This window comes from Canis lupus, chromosome 12, assembly GCF_003254725.2.
Source record: "Canis lupus dingo isolate Sandy chromosome 12, ASM325472v2, whole genome shotgun sequence".
Classification (NCBI taxonomy): Eukaryota; Metazoa; Chordata; class Mammalia; order Carnivora; family Canidae; genus Canis; species Canis lupus.
In genome coordinates, this window is record NC_064254.1 from 7373551 (window position 1) to 7390543 (window position 16993).

The 16993-nt window shown below is 38.9% G+C and overlaps 1 protein-coding gene across 6 annotated transcripts in view; it reads right to left on the reverse strand.

Moving 5' to 3' along the window:
* Positions 1-16993, reverse strand: part of BTBD9 (BTB domain containing 9) — a 409006-nt gene that overhangs the window by 126124 nt on the left and 265889 nt on the right. For all 6 annotated transcript variants that reach the window (XM_049092559.1, XM_025418641.3, XM_025418644.3 and 3 more), the window contains one exon: positions 16591-16700. In XM_049092559.1, the coding sequence (XP_048948516.1) occupies positions 16591-16700 (110 nt within the window). The remainder of the gene's footprint in view (positions 1-16590; positions 16701-16993) is intronic.

The window sequence follows — 16993 nt, forward strand, 5'->3', positions numbered from 1 at the left end:
GTGAGACAGGAACTGGTATAAGACAAAGCATGTATGCAAGCAGCAGACTATGCAGGGGCTTGCATGCCATAGTGAAAACTGGATTTTATCTGAAGAGCAATGGAAAGGCTCTGAGTGATTCTGAGCAAAGGAGTGTTCCATCAGAGTGTGGAGAACCAGGGGAAGGACTAGAAAGGATGTGGGACCTTGCTGAGTAGACAGGTGTGACAATGGTGCAAGCGAGATGCTGGTGCTTGCACTAGGATGGTAGTGGCAGCTGAGGCAATAAGGGAATACACGTTGACACTCGGGATACTGTATCAATATAAGTTATTTCTATCATATAAAATATCTCTAATGATATATATATATTAGTGTGCTTCCACAACTCACTGAGGTTTTACTGAGGTGTGCTTCCAATTTTTTATAACCAGAAACTACTGTACATTCATCAAAGGATCACTGGAAAAAAAGACTGATAATGTTCCTAGGGCAACTGATCCCTTGGTTTGGAGCAAGAAGGAAGGAAATGGGGCTCTCAGCCCTTTTGCCAACTATCATTTGCCATTCATAGGAAGGTAGTTGCCTGGTCAGGATGGGGGTGTGGTGTCTGCCTCCCACAGCCAGGAAAGCTGCCTGCAGGGCCGACAGTTCTGAACTTAGAACTCAACCAATTCATATTTAATATTTTACAGAATCATTTCCTGAAGACTCTAATTGGAACATCTAACACCTTCTGCACTTTTACATCTCACTTGAGTCCCTCACTTTTACACTCCACTTTATTGCCATTATAGTTGATTTCATCACAGCTTCATGGAAAACAACTTCACCAACGAACATTTCCTGTCATTATGAGGGCAGAATTGAAGTAATCCCCTGCTTCAGCACTAGGTGGTTTTTATGATAATTTTACCACAGGTAATGTGATTTTAAGTACATTCCTCTCTGGTAGCACTGTACCAGTTCCTGTCTTTAAAAAGATAAGTATTGAATGCAGCTATAAAAGAAGGCATACCCATCTCCACAATATTAACGAGCCAATAAATTCAGAAAGATTGTGAAGTCCTGGACTGATTAACCTACCAGGCACTTGCTCTCATACAATCTCTTAATTTTACTCAAGTCAGTGACACGCCCAAGTCCTGTTACACTGCATTACAAGGTAGGAAAAGGCCATCGGGTTTAGAGGTCCCCCCTCCCAAAACATCTTACATAGCCTGCTCTAACAGCCTTCAAATCACAACGATTTCATTTGATTCCCAAAAGCACAGCCCTCGCATTGCTACTTTAATAATAAGGAATACTGTAATGCCCCAAAAGCTTTGGACTCTTTCCTTCCAGTTCCCTCTTCTCATTTTTAAACATCTTCCTTGAGATATAATTGACACATAATAAATTTCACGTATTTCAAATGTACAGTTTCATGAGTTGAACGTTATGTACACACTCATGAAACTATTAGCATAATCAAGATAACAAACCTTTCCATCATCCTCAAAAGTTTCCTCATGTCCCTCTGTAATTCATTCCCCAAACCCAGAGAACTGTCAATCTACTTTCTGTTACTATACATGACTTCGCATGATCTAGAATTGTTTACAAATGGGATCCTACAGTACATGCTCTTTTGTTTGGTATCTTTCATCTAGACTCTCAAGGACTCTTGGTTTACTCAATAGAATCATCAGGTGAATCATTATACTTCATAAAGAAATTCCCCTCCCTAACCCAGAATAGGATTTGTCTTAATTTAGTGAGCTACGTTTCAGAGCATGTGGGGTCTTGGCCATGCCCACTTGGCCTGGTCTCTCATTTAAGATAGGCAATGTAGAAACAGCTTTATTTGAAAAAGAAACATTAATTCTTTCTCTGATTATAAAAGTAACACACATTCCTTGAAGAAAATATACAAATGCAGAAAGTAAAAAAAAAAAAAGAAAATTATTTATAATCTCATTATCCAGAAAACCTCTGTGAACATTCTGATGTTCCTCTTTATTGTCTTTTAATGAACTGTTATAGACTAAATTGTGTGCCCCCTACCCCCACAGATTCGTATGTTGAGGTGGTAACCCCCAATAACTTAGAATTCAACTGAATTTGAAGTTAGGGCATTTAAAGAGATAATTAAGTTTAAATGAGGACATAAGGATGGGGCCCTAGTCTAACAGGAAGGGGAGGATGTGAGTGCATGCTGAAAAAAGTCACATGAGGACATAGTGAGAAGATAGCTACCTGTAGGTCAAGGAGAGAGGCCTCCGGGGAAACATAACCTGCAGACACCTTGATCTTGGACTTCCAGCCTCTATAACTGTGAGAAAATAAATTTCTGTTGTTTAAGTTCCTCAGCCTGTGGTATTTTTTTATGGCAGCCCTAGCAAATTAATACATGCAGATACAAAAATACATATATTATCTTTAATTTTTTAAATACTGGCATCAATCTGGCTATAAAGGTGGCATCCTACTTCTATTTTACATTATATTATGAGCATTTCTTTTTTTTTAAGATTTTATTTATTTATTCATGAGAGCCACAGAGAGAGAGGCAGAGACACAGGAAGAGAGAGAAGCAGGCTGCCCGCAAGGAGCCTGATGGGACTCGATCCTGGATCATGCCCTGAGCCGAAGGCAGATGCTCAACCACTGAGCCACCCAGGTATCCCATGTTATAAGCATGTTATAAGCATTTCTCTACGCTATAAATGGTTATACAGAAATTCTGATGTGTAAATGTGCCAGGATTTATTTCCTTATGACCACTGCATTGTACATTTATGATAGAGAAATGCTCTACCTGAATATTTCCTTAGGATAAATTACTAAAGGTAGAAGTAGAAGATCAAGGGGTATTTTTAAGACACTTCATTTATTGCCAAATTGCCTTCTAGAAAACTTACACATTCCTCAGCAGTATGTGACACTGCCTATTTTGACAGCCTTACCCATACTAAGTATTTTCATTTAGAACATCTTTGCCAACAGAATTTGAAATGGAACTTGACAAGCTGATTTTCAAGTTCATTGGAAAAGAAAATCTGAAAGAATAGCCTAGAAATTTTAGAAAAAGAATAGCTACGGATGCGGATTTGCAATACTATGCAGCAAAATAGATTATAAAGCTGTAGTTATTTAAATGATGTGTCACAGAATCTGGAGTAGACACGGAGATCCATGATACCTGCTATTTTAAATCAATGAGGGAAAGGATGAAATAATCAATAAAGGATTTCAGAAGAACTGGTTCTATATTTTAGAAATAAAAGGTAAACTCTTCCCTCAGATCAAATAGAATAAAATTTAAATGGATTAAAGAGCTAAATACTAAAAACACACAACAGTAAGAAAATGACAACCAGGGCAGCCCGGGTGGCTCAGCAGTTTAGCGCCGCCTTCAGCCCAGGGCCTGATCCTGGAGACCCGGGATTGAGTCCCACGTTGGGCTCCCTGCATGGAGCCTGCTTCTCCCTCTGCCTGTGTCTCTGCCTCTCCCTCTCTCTGTGTCTCTCATGAATAAATAAGTAAAATTTTAAAAAAAGTTATTAAAAAAAAAGAAAATGACAACCAATCATTGATAATAACTACAGAGGGGCATATTTTTATGTTTTGGACTGAGGAGGGAGTTTTGAAGCAAGTCACAAAATCTAGAAGCAAGAAATGATTGACAGGTATCACTAAATCAAGATAAAAAACTTCTGCACAACAAGGACATCATAAAGTCATAAAATAACAATGTGGGAGAAGATATTTGCAACATGTATAAAAGACAAAGGATGACTATCCATAATCACTATAAATTAGTAATAAAAAACACAAGCAATCAAAAAAGAAGCTGAGAAAGAATATGACGATGTAACTCATAAAAAAAGTAGAAATAGCCAATAAACATAAAAAGATACTCAAGTTTAGCAATGATTAGGTTAATGCATTTAAAAATGGAAATATTTTATTTCACCATGTATGTTTGTTGCTGAGAAATGATTGTTGTATCACTCATGTAAATGAAAATTTTTAAATTAAAAATATTTGCCAATAGGCCAAAAAAATGGTATCTTATTTCAATTTTCATTTCTTTGACTATCAGTGAGGCCATACTCTTTCAAGTTTATTGACAACTAATGTTTTTTTATTGCCTTTTTAATAAATTGCTGTTTGTGCACATTACCTGTTGGGAATTAATATTTTTTTCTTACTTAATGAAAGCACTTCCTACATATTAAAGACAATTACTCATCGTCATGAATGTTGTAATTATTTTTTCCCAGTCTGTCAAACACCTTTGAACTCTATTTATGGTTTCCGCCTTTGCTTTTACCCTGAGGAAGGAGCTCCTCACCTTGAGCTCAGATGAATACTTATTAACAGTTCCCCACTGTTCTTTTAGAGTAATATTATAAAATCTTTTGCTAGGAAACTATTTTGGTATATAGTATGTGGAAAAAATCTCAGTTAAGTGTTTTCAATTGCCAACTGTTGCAGTATTCGCTATATTACCTTCTTTCTCAACTGATGGGAAGGCCATTTTTATCCTGCACTACATTCTTATATATACCAAGATCTAATTCACAGTTTGCTTAATTTATCTTACCTGTTTATTCTTACATATAATGGCATACTACTTCAGTATGTAGTATTAGTTTTAACACCCGGTAACAGTAGACCTCTCATTTCTTTTTTTTTTTTTTTTTTTTTTCATCTTTAGGGGGAAGAGATTTACATTTATTTACTCTCTTAGAAATTTTTATTCTTAAACTCAAAAGTTGTTCTTTTAAAGCATACAGACTGGGATTCTGAGTTGTCCTGCATTAAACAGATAGATCAAGATGGGAAGAACCAACATCTTTACTACATTAAAGTTTTCCATCCAGAAAGATGTCTTTCCAGTGTTTCTTAAAGATTTATAGTTCCTTTATTTTTATTTTTTTAAAAGATTTAATTTGATTAATTTATTCATTCATTCATCTATTCATTCATTCATTCACTCATGAGAGACACACACACACACAGAGGCAGAGACATAGACAGAGGGAGGAGAAGCAGGCTCCATGCAGGAGCCTGATGTGGGACTCGATCCCGGTGCCCCAGGATCATGTCCTAAGCCGAAGGCAGATGCTGAGCCACTCAGGCATCCCAAAGATTTCTAGTTTCTTTAATTAGAACCTGTGGATTTATTAACTTTATTCTTTGGTAGGTATTTGTTGTTTCGGGGGCGGGGGCAGGAGGAGTTTATATCTGGCAGATCTCCCTGGCATGCTCACCTTATAATCTACACCATTTATGAGTGTCCATCACCCTTCTATCTCCCACCTTTGCTTCTGACCCTTATCCCATCTCTAATGGCATAGAGGGGTTCAGAGATGGGTGATCCTTTTTTTTTTTTTTTTTTGAGATGGGTGATCCTTGGTCATATGGCTAGGGATGGACTAATGTAACAGAGAAGTATGACTCATGGACTGTTACTAGATGTTTGGCAGTTTTCACTGCAATTATGAATGGAATCCCCCCCATTATACTTTTTAAATAGTTATTGGGGCTTTTTGAGAACACTTGATTTATTCATATTATTGTATCTGGCTACATTCCCCATAGTTCTTATTAGTTCTAGTAATTTTTCAGTTCACTTCCTTAGGTATTGTATCAGACCACACCTGAAAATCATGATATTTGGTCCCTTTTCCTCAGTATTTATCATACCTATTTCTTGTTCTTCCCCTCTGCCCTTTCCCCTTCTGTCCCTCTAGAGCAATGCTAAATAATAGTGGTAATCAGGGCCACTTTCATGGGAATGCAACCTGTGTTTTCAGACACATGTAAGGTCCTACATTCAGAAGGGTCTCACAGTTAGTTGAATGCTCCACTGTCTTGGTCTTAAAATTCTTTTTTTTTTTTTTTGGTCTTAAAATTCTTAATAATTATCTCTGAACTTACTTTTTAAAAACTTTTTAAAAAGATTTTATTTATTTGAGAGAGAGATTAAGCAAGAGAGACAGCATGAGTGGGAAAAGGGGCAAAGGGAGAGGTAGAAGCAGACTCTCCACCAAGCAGGGAGCCTAATGCAGGGCTCGATCATGATCTGAGCCAAAGGCAGAAGCTTAACCAGCTGGGCCACCTAGGTGTCCATGAACTTGTGTTTTTAAGTAAAGTCTGATGGGACAATGGAGTAAGCCTATGAACACAGGAGATATACAGTGTGTGTGTCTGCAATTCTCAGCTGCCCCATGAGTGTGGAATTCCAGCGTATGGTTGTGGACCCACAGCGTATGGTTGTTGGATGAGACTCAAAGCAAGGCTAATGTAAAGGTGCCATGAGTATGACTGAGTAAGCAAGGCTGCTGACAGCCTGGGGAGGCCACATTTCCCCTTCCAAGCAAAACTTGCTTCCAGTATAAAAAGAAGGCAACAGTGTTCCAAGCACTAACGACCAAGGAACTCTATCCTATCTTTTTTCACTCTTAATTCCTTATTATAGCTAGATATTTATGCTGATAATAACATAAAAATAAAGGCAAAGATCAGGCAACCCATGGTTCCTTTCCTCCTCGGTCCTTCCATATTAAGAAAGCTATGGAATAAGCCAAGGATAGAGAGTTTTTGTAAGTCAAGAAGTGAAATAAAAATAATTTAGTTTCATGCAGAACTTCCACTGTTCTGGTAAGAACTAAATACATACACATGTATGAGCTCCCACATGTGAACTGTGTAATTCTGGTGATTCTACCTGTAAGATAAATGCTCTTATATTTGCATTTAAAATCATCATTATACAACATAAAGGTGAATGACAAGATCCGTGCTAATAATTTAAAAGTTTAATTTTTCTTTACTTAGAATGACATTAAACAGCAAATAAAAACACCATGCCACCTTAGATGCACCATGGCTTAGGTAGTGACAGTGGCTCCTGCCAGGACTGAGCATCACCAGCCCCTCCCCCAGGAGACTGCTGTGGTCTGCTGCTGCCTGCTCCTCAGTAACCCTGGACCACCAAAAGGCCATGATCCTAAAAGGCTCAAAGATTCAAAGGCTAAAGATTGATTGATCCCAAATGTGTTGGAGTAGATACAACAGGACTCAGTGGAGAGTGTGACTCAGGCCTTGGAGAAATTTAACATAGAGAAGACCACTGCAGCCCTTATGAAGAGAAGTACAACCCTGGGGCACCTGGATGGCACAGTTGGTTGGGTGTCAGACTCTTGGTTTTGGCTCAGGTCACAATCTCAGGGTCTTGGGATGGAGGCCTATGTTAGGCCCCTCACTTGGTGTGGAGTCTGCTTGGGATTCTTTCTCTCTGTTCCTCCTATGCTTGTTCTCTCTGTGCCTCTTATGCTTGCAACCCTCCCTGCACACCCCCACCCCCGGCTTATGCTCCCCCACCTCAAGTAAATAAATAAAATCTTAAAAAAAAAAAAAAAGTACAACCCCATCTGGCACTGCATGGTAGGGAGAACTAGGGTAGTTCTGTGACACATAAAACCAAACATTTCAGCTACTTCTGCCTGGACCAAGTGGCCACTCTTCTGTTCAGATGTAGGAGGCTGTGTCACATGCCCAGAGAGCTACCCTAATTTCAAATACCAGAGACTGAAATCTTCAGCACTGCCTCAGGGAACACCTCAGTCTTTGAATCTTTATTATGTTGTTATGTACAACATAACATTCATTCTCTGAATGAATTTGTTATGGTTATAAAACAATTAGCAGAAGAGCTTACATTTGTATTTATTTTCTATTCCATACCTCTGCCCCATGTTTTTTCTCCTCAAAAAGCCATTCCTTTCAAAAAAATAAATCTGTTGTTGAAAAAAAATCCCAAACACATGCCAAGTAGAAAGACTGCAAAAGAAAGAAAAAAAAATTTTTTAAAGTGCCTTTAAAGAAGACATATAAAACGGACATATTAAAAGATGCTCAATATCACTAATTATCAGTGAAATGCAAATGAAAACCAGTGTGATATCACCTCATATCTGTCAGAATGGCTAGAATCTAAAAGATAAGAAACAACAAGTGTGGTGAGGATGTGGAGAAAAAGGAACCCTGGGCTGTTGGTGGGAATGCAAACTGATGTAGCCACTGTAGAAATGGGGGCTCCTCAAAAAATTAAAAAAAGAACTACCCTAGGATCCAGTAATTCCACTGGTGGGTATTTACCCAAAGAAAACAAAAACACAGGGGTGCCTGGGTGGTTCAGTCAGTTAAGCATCTGCCTTCAGCTCAGGTCACGATCCCAGGGTCCTGGGATCCAGCCCTGTACCGGGCTCCCAGCTCAGCAAGGAGCCTGCTTCTCCCTCTCCCTCTGCTGCTCCCCCTGCTTGTGCATATGATTTCACTCATATGTGGAATTTAAGAAGTGAACAAAGAGAAAAAGGGGACCAAAAAAAAAAAAAAAAAACAGATTTATATGGAGACCAAACTGGTAGTTGCCAGGAGGGAGGAGGTTAGAGGAATGAATGAAATAAATAAAGGGGATTAAGAGTACACTTAACATGATGAACACTGAGTAATGTATAAAAAGAGAAAGGAAAAAAAAGTACTTTTCAAGGCATTCTGTCTATTTGAACAAGGGGTTCCACGTTTTCATTTTGCAATGTGCCCTGCAAATTATATAGCTGGCCCTGGGAATTATAATGGGCATTGCTTGTTTGTTTGTTTTAGGCTTTATTGGAATCACTCTGATTAAACCTCACTATGTACAAAATGGGTCATTACAGAATTGTTACTGATAGTAAAAGATTGGAAACACCTAATGTCCATCAAAGGGGGCTGTTTAAATAAATTACAGCACCTGTATTCAAAAGAATAATGAAAAAATGTAAAAATAAAAAGAATGAGAAAGCTCTATGTGTACTGGTAAGGGAAGATTGCTAAGAAACACTAACTGAAAAAAAAATACATGTGAATATGTGCTATGATTTTGAATAAAAAGGGGAGAACAAGAATATATATTTGTATTTTCTATTTCAAATCTTACATTAAAAAATTACCTATCAGGTTTTGGGGAGGAGGCTTGGGGTACTAAATTGGAGACTAGACTAACAAAATTAGATTTTATATCTTCTTTACCACTGGAACATCCTTCATAGTCAATGCCACAGAAATGTCTTGCCTATTTACAACGTGGCTATTCATAATGCCAGTCTGAGGCTGAACTGTGGTTTATGAGTGATATGGTTGCATTGGTTGCATAATATTGGATATGTGCTCCATGATGTCCCATTTAGAAACAAGTTGTTGCACACATTCCATTTACCTGGACCACCCCCACTCATACTATATCACTGTTATATAAGAAGGGGATATATAAGTAGAACCCCCAAAAATCAATCCTATAAGGTAGAGCAAATTCTATAAAATTAGAGCAATAAAAGCTTTCCCCAGGTTTTTATTCTCAAACAAAACACCATCAGAAAAAAAAAAAAAAAACAGGTACAAAAGAAAATGAAACATAAATGTACACGAAGGACCATATACTAAACTGAGAATCACACATGATTATGAGTAAAACTGCTTTCTAATCATACCCTCACTCTACCCTCAACACAAGAACTGGAGCTCACTTCTGTTGGCAAACATACGCTTCCTGAGAGTAGGGAGCACAAAACTATATTAGGCAAATAAACTATTAGTTAGTATGTGTCACTGTGGGGTGTTCACTTCATCTGATTTCTTGTAGAACTCTAAGATCCTGTAAGAAGGTAGTGCTGAACTTTCTCCTCGGAAAGGGGGAGAAAGCACATCTAACTTCACTCTTACTCCACTGCCAACCCTCCGCCCCATGCAAGCTTGTCCACTGGAATAAGCACTGGCTTTGGAGGAGGTCAGAGATAAACAGGCCTTTGCACACTCTGACCATGTTCTATGATTCTCCTCTGACCCTCCACCACCTTCTGTCTTTGCTCAAGGACTGGCCCATTCATTGCCTTCACTGGGGGTCTTTCCTGACACTATCCTGAACTCAGATTAGGTGCCCCGCCCTTCTGGTGTTTCTATAGCATCTGCTGTGATCTCCCAACAGAGGACCTATTGTACTGTGTTGTCACCTTCTATTTAAGTATCTTTCTCCTCCATTAGCTCATACGATCCTCCAAGGCAGAAACTACACTTCTGTATCTTTCAATCCCCAGTGCCTAAGATACACTTGGCAGCCTCTTAATAAATGTCTGCTTAATGCCAAGTAATTTACAGTAGATAAAGAAGTTAAGCTTCAGTGGCAATTAGAACCAGCCTTAATATCTGGTTAGAGAAATAGGCTGGGAGAAGCATCACCTCTTGGTCTAGACTAGTCCAGACTCAGTAGTGTCATTTCAGGAAACCATGTGCATTAAGGTCTTTAGGACCCCTCTGCCACTCAAGCAGATTGATTTCTCTGCCACATTCTAACACCTTCAGCCTGTGGTGAGCCCCCACCCCCACTCTCACATCTCTGTTTTTGCTGCAGAGGACACTTATTTTTTAAACACAGTTGCAAAGCACAGAAGTGTATCCTTAGTTCAGTGGATGCCAAAAGCCCTTCACAGCACAGATTTCTGTTTATTTCCCTGGGAACTTTATGGAATTCTAAACATACTGCTATAATTTCAAAATACTTTTAGATGACAGTAGCAAGGACAGACCACCAATTTCTACTTCTTGCTTCCAGCCCTTTGGAGGGGACATTCTTATTGCTATGTAAATCAGCCTTTTGTAATACTCTGTAGAGTTTAGTGAATTCTTCAAAGCCCAGCTCAAAATACCATTCTTCACAAAGCCTTATCTTATGAGGCAAGAAATATGTTCATCCCTTCACAGCCTGACTAAATATTTCACCTTCTTGTGCTCTGCTTGTGTCTTTGTCCACTGTTCTCCACTCCACATGTTGGCCAATGTGCTTCTCTAGCTACCATGAGTCAGAGGGTAAGTCTCCTGATGTCTGGAGCCCCTTTGGTACTTTCTATCTGTGTGTTCCCTTCTTTGTTCTACATTGTATCTCAGAGGCTAAAGCTCCCAAACCACATCTCCCAAGCTTGCCAGCTTGGTTTTTGGTGAAGTTCTGCCAGTAGCAGAAACTTGTGAGACACTGGTGGGAGGAAGAAAGGAAACATTTCTTTTCTATCTGGTTCTGGTGGCATATGAACAGGGGCTCCAATGTTTCTGTCAGCGTATAGTTCCAGGGTGGCAGCAGCAGTGTGTCCCCAGAGCTTCAGCAACAGAATTCCTATGTGTGTGCTGCCTATTTTGGTTGTCCTACATCAATTATTAATAAGAAACTTGACCCAGAAAGCCACTGGTGTTTGTGGATCCATCCTGGTAGACACAGAGGTAACCCTTAAAGGCATAAAGGTGCTAATGGAAGCTTCTCATTCTTTAAAAGGGTTAAAGAGCCTTGAATTTTGAGCCTAGAGCGTGGGGCTCTAGCTTACTATCTCTTAAGCTGCAGCAGAGTCAAGGATAAGGATGGAGAAGGACTTAGGAGAACTTATGTTTTCCAGAAGAACTTAGGAGACCTTAAGAAGGGAAACCTGACTCATGTAATGCTAAATACCACACTCATCACACTCTAATATCAGTGTAAAGTGTTCACTGTTTCCCCAAGTCTTACTAAAAGCATCTTCTCTATTCATCTACAAGACTCATAAGAAGAGAAGAGCTATTTAAAAAAGAAAAAAATGCAAATGGCCCTTAAACATATGAAAAGATGCTCAATTTCTCTCATAAAAGAAATGCAGTTAAAACCGCACTGAGATACTATTTCTCACCTATCGAACTGGCAAAAATCCAAAAGTCTGGCTATATGTTCCATTGGCAAGGCTGTGGGAAACTCATTATTCTATATTGCCAATGAGAATTTCAAAATGGTATAATCCCTATGGAGGTGAATTTGGCAACATCTAGCAAAATTACACATGCATTTACCTTCTGACCATGTAATCCCGTTTCTAGGAATCTATCCCAAAGATATAGGAGGAAAAATAGGAAAAGACTTATGCACAAGGCAATAGCACAATTTGTAGGAGCAGAAAACTAAAAGCAACCCAAATGGTTCATCAATAGATATGTAGTTGAATAAATACACTACCATACACCTATTCTAATGAGTACCATGCAGCTAGAAAAAGGAATGCATAATATCCTTCCAGATAGCTGGTTCTAGGAGGAGTGTTAAGTACAAGAAGGTATAAGAAGTGAAGAAAGAATGTATAGCATGTAGTATGCTACCAATTATTCAAGAATGTTGAGGAGGGTACTAAATATAATATAAATTTACTTATTTTTCCATTATTTAAAATAGAAGGATATCCCAAAAAACTAAAGGGGAAAAGAAATCACCTATAGGAGTAGATGGGACAGGAATAGAAGCTGGATTTCTCTAAATACAGCTCTTTTGTAGATGTAATTTTGGAGCCATGTCTGTATTTTACGTAGTTGCAAAACAAAACAAAAAAATCTTTAAAGGTAATCACCAAACACTGAACGCAAAATGGAGTAAATGAATCCACCTGTATACTGACACAGTGGCATGACCACACAAAGAATTATTTTAGATGACTTTATAACACAGTAATTTTAATATATGTCTCTAGTGGGATATATCCTAAGGGCCCTCAAAATAACTGCAAAAGTCTTAAATTATTTTCAGTAACCATATGGTAGCACTGATACTGCAATTCTGAGACTATTTTGCATGTACTAGGGACAAGGCAAATGAATTATTGTGCTGTATCACTGGTCACTAAAATTTTTAGAACAGGAAAAAGGAGCTACAAGATCAAAGGCTAAACAAAAACTCTATATGAATTTTACTTAGAAGTGTCAGCATGCACTCATGATATATTTTACCTGTTAAATGTATGATAAACAAATGTGCATGTATTTCCTAGTTTCATCTGTCAGAGAGGCTTAGAAATAGTAACCAACCTAGTAGCAAGTGCTTCCACTGAGGTTTCTGAATGTCATTTCCCACTGGAAGGAACCAGGGTTTCTTGAAGAAATGGCTGATCACAGATTGGTGCAGGAAATGTACAAAATGAACCTGGGATGTCATGTCATATCAGAGATCAAAAAATTGCTAAGGTCTATGCAGGATCATGTCAGAAGGACTCAAGAGCCAGTATGAAGAGGCTAAAGATGGGGACAATTTGAATGTCAATAATAATGACTGCAAATGATTAAAATACATCCATTTTGTTTAGTCCCATAAATTGAAAGTGGTTCAATTTTGGGGTATTATAACGATATTGTCATTATGGCTGAAAAGAGAGTCTTACTTTTAGAGATACATACTGAAATATTTACGGATAAGATAATAAAATTATCATATGGGATTGGTGTCAAAATAATCTGACAGAGAGGAAGTGGGTAACATATATATAAAACTTAGGTTGTCTGTGAGTTAACAGTTCTTTAAGCTGGGTGGTGGGTACTATTCCTTCTTCCTGAATAAGTAATAGGGTATTCAAAGAGGTGAATTTAAATACAAGGTTTAATGAAAGGAAGCTTGGCAATTATTCTGAAAATCTGAAAGGCCTTGGCAAATGTCATATGTATATCACAAGGTGGAGTGCCAAGGCAAAGCAAACGTGTCCTGTGGGAGACTGAATGTTTATAAAATAGTGGTCATATCTATTCTAATTTCTCCTTCCATGCCTTACTGGTAAGGCACATTAGCGATTCCTATAAACGTCTCCTAACAAAGAGGAGACAGTCATTACTGGCTGGCTCTCCCAGGTGAGAATACAGCCCAACATGATCTAGAAGCAGCCACCAAATGGGAAGGGGCTGTGGTGGCAGTAGCAGATGAAGTGGGAGAAGCACTGTGGGTAGAGGCTGACACCTAGATCTGGTCAGTGTCGTCACGGTGGGTCCCATTCCTATGGATATATGAACTCACAGGGTTCCAAGGCTTCCTCATGAACCTGTACAAGTGAAGATGCATGAAGAATGACATGCTACCAACAAAAATGGGAAAGAAACCCTTTGGTGGGAAACAAGACTAAAATCTTACAAAGCTTATTTTTCCCTGGCATCATTTTATGTTCTAAGTAATAACATTAAAATCTCATTAAAAAAAAAAAAACACGCCTATTTTTAAAGTAATTTTGAGCCCTATAAGGAGAGTACTGCTCTAATGAGAGTAGCCTGAACTATGAGACAAAGAGCAGGAGCTGTGGAAGAGGGAAGTTCTGAATCTTAAAACATAAAAGTAGGGTTGATATACCCTACTAGTTATTCATAATTGCAGCAGTTTACTTTTTTTTTCCCCCATGAAAAGTTAGAGTGGATAGCAGGGGTTCTCAAGGAAGGAGTGTATATCTCACAAGACACTGGAAGGAGTAAGTGCTATTATTTGTAAGTGGCTTTAGGTGATTCTGAAGTACACTGTGCTCCAATTAGAGGACCACTCCCTTCTCGGTGGTCCCCGTAGGGTGACCGGCTGAGGCCTGTGTGCAGCCAAAATGCATCTGAGATCATCAATATAGAAAACTGGTCATTGCTATTTCAAATGCCCCTTTAAACTAAGCAGAGCTGCCATGTCAGACAAAGGATAGTGAAATCCCCCATGCTCTTCACGACTCACACCACCTCCCTGTCTGCCTGGCGTGGGGACAGCTCTGAGCTGTGAAGATGGTACGAGGAGGGCCAGAAGGGATCCCACCACAGGCCATCTACCAACAAGTGCACATCTATACTTGCCAACCTGCCCCACTGCTCCCATTCAGTTGAGGGACGATGACAGGCAGATGATTGCAGTGCTCTTTGCAGTCAAACTTGTGAGCATCATAGGAAAGGGCTAGAAGAAAAGTGTTTGACCAGAAACCAAACACAATTCCTGCATCTCTGCAGTCTTCTTTCGTCCTCTGACAATGCCTGAGACCATTATGGCTTCCGATGATGCTGACAAGTTCATTTTGGACAGAAAAATGCAGACCCACAACAGCATCCCTCACTACAACTGATCCTGACTTTCATCCCGTAATGGCCTCTCATGCCAAACAGACCTGTTTCTTGGATAATTACGGTATCCACCTGTTCTTCCCCCCAATAAGAACAGGAGGCTGATTTAAGTAGATGGTGCCTGCCATGTAGCATGTTCAAGAACGCAGTACCAAAAAAAAAAAAAAAAGAACACAGTACACTGGGCTGGAATGAGTAGTCAAATGGTACCAATGCTGTGACTATGGACGTGGCTGGCTTTCTAAGATCCTTCTCAGTAAGGACACCTCTAACTACACAATCACATACACAGTGAGGCCTACAGTCTATAAGAAAACACAGGTAGCTGGTGCAAAGATGTATCCTCCCTGCAGTCATCTATCACCACAGTTCCATACAGCCCACAGAATTAAAAGCCTTGATAATCTCAGGTAATGCCTGGGCAGTGTTAACTTGCAAATTACTTATAAGTCATGACAGAGAGTAACACTCATATTTAATAGTAAAAGTTACTTCTGTAACAAAGGTAAAACCAACTTATTTATTTTAGCTGAGCTCTAAAATTTCTCTGTACATTAGAATAATGTCTACTCCTGCTACTTGGCTAACATTATTCTTCCAAATTTCCCGAAGTACAGGATTACATTTAGGATACAGCAGGTATTAAGGAAATTTAGTCTTATGACCATTCCAAGAATTAGTGAACAATTTGTAAGTTACACTCATCTTTTCCATTCTAGTCGTCACTGTGTTTTCAGAACATGTGTCAGTATGTTATGTGTCCCAGCATGGAGGGGACCTCGGAAGGAGAGGAGATATGGATCCCATCATAAAGGCAAAGAATTCTCTTTTAGATGGTACACAGTAGGGGTACCTGAACATACAGAGTCCCTTTTCCAAGAAGCTGCAATAAAGACAGATTCAAGGATCTAGTCAGTCAAATTAGGATCTTTGTGGGGTAGGAAAAGTCACTCCCAGTATCTAAAATGTCAAGACCTGGGATGGACTGTACATAATGCCAGACTAAATATGACCTAAAACAAAAACACAACACACCAGAGAACAACCAAATAGCAACTAAACCAAAATTAAAAATACTCTTCTGAAACATCAGTCGGACAGTATTTCCCACAGGATAACCTGAATTTCACAATGACAGTTCAGTTACTCTAGTCTTATTTAAATTACAGGCAGGCATTTTCTTGAGGTGAACTTGGCTAAACAGTGCAAATATGGACTGATGTGTCCACGGAAAAGTGACACTCTAATGGCGAGCATACCATTCATATCCAAAGGCCAAAATACCTCCATAGCCTTGGAAAGCATGAGCGTTGGATCAATATTCTACAGACTTCCCTGATCTTACCTACCATTAAATTAGAAAAGCCTTTGGTGTAAATGGCTTTGCCAGACTACTGTAAGCATTTCCACATAGCAAATCTGAATGCATCACTTGAACGTTTTCAATTCTTAACTCCTAGTGCAATATTTATATCCTTTTTTATCAGAATTATTATTTTGACTACTTCTAAAAATATAAGACTTCCCCTATGTCACTCAGCCATAAAGCATTCAAAGCAACCAGGTTGTAGTCAAAGCTGATTAAGAGGTGGGTTAAGATGAATTAATGAGATAGTATAGTATCTGAAGATCAAATATATAGGCATATATTTTAAAAAATGTAATTGCAATACTTACCTATTAGCCCTTTCTCGAGAGTGAAGGTTTTGTTTGTAAACATACATTCAAAAGCCACAATGTGAAAAATCTTGTTCACTGTGTTGTGGGTCCCAACTATTCGAATATACCTGGGGGTAAAGAGAACATTTGTTGAAGAAAATGAGCTTTCATCACAACCAATCCAAAGACAATAGAATAAGATACTGCAAACATGCAGAGTACCACGGCATGGACTAAGGGAGATCAACCTGACTTCAGACCCTCTATCTGCTCCTGAGGGTTAGCTCCAATTGAGCCTGGAAGAATTACAGCAAAATTGGGGAGATACCATTTTCCGGAGAATGAAGCAGAACTTAGATCTGATTCACCTAGAAAATCAAACCAGGTACTGATCAAGCTCAGCCCCTGAATGTCAGTATAA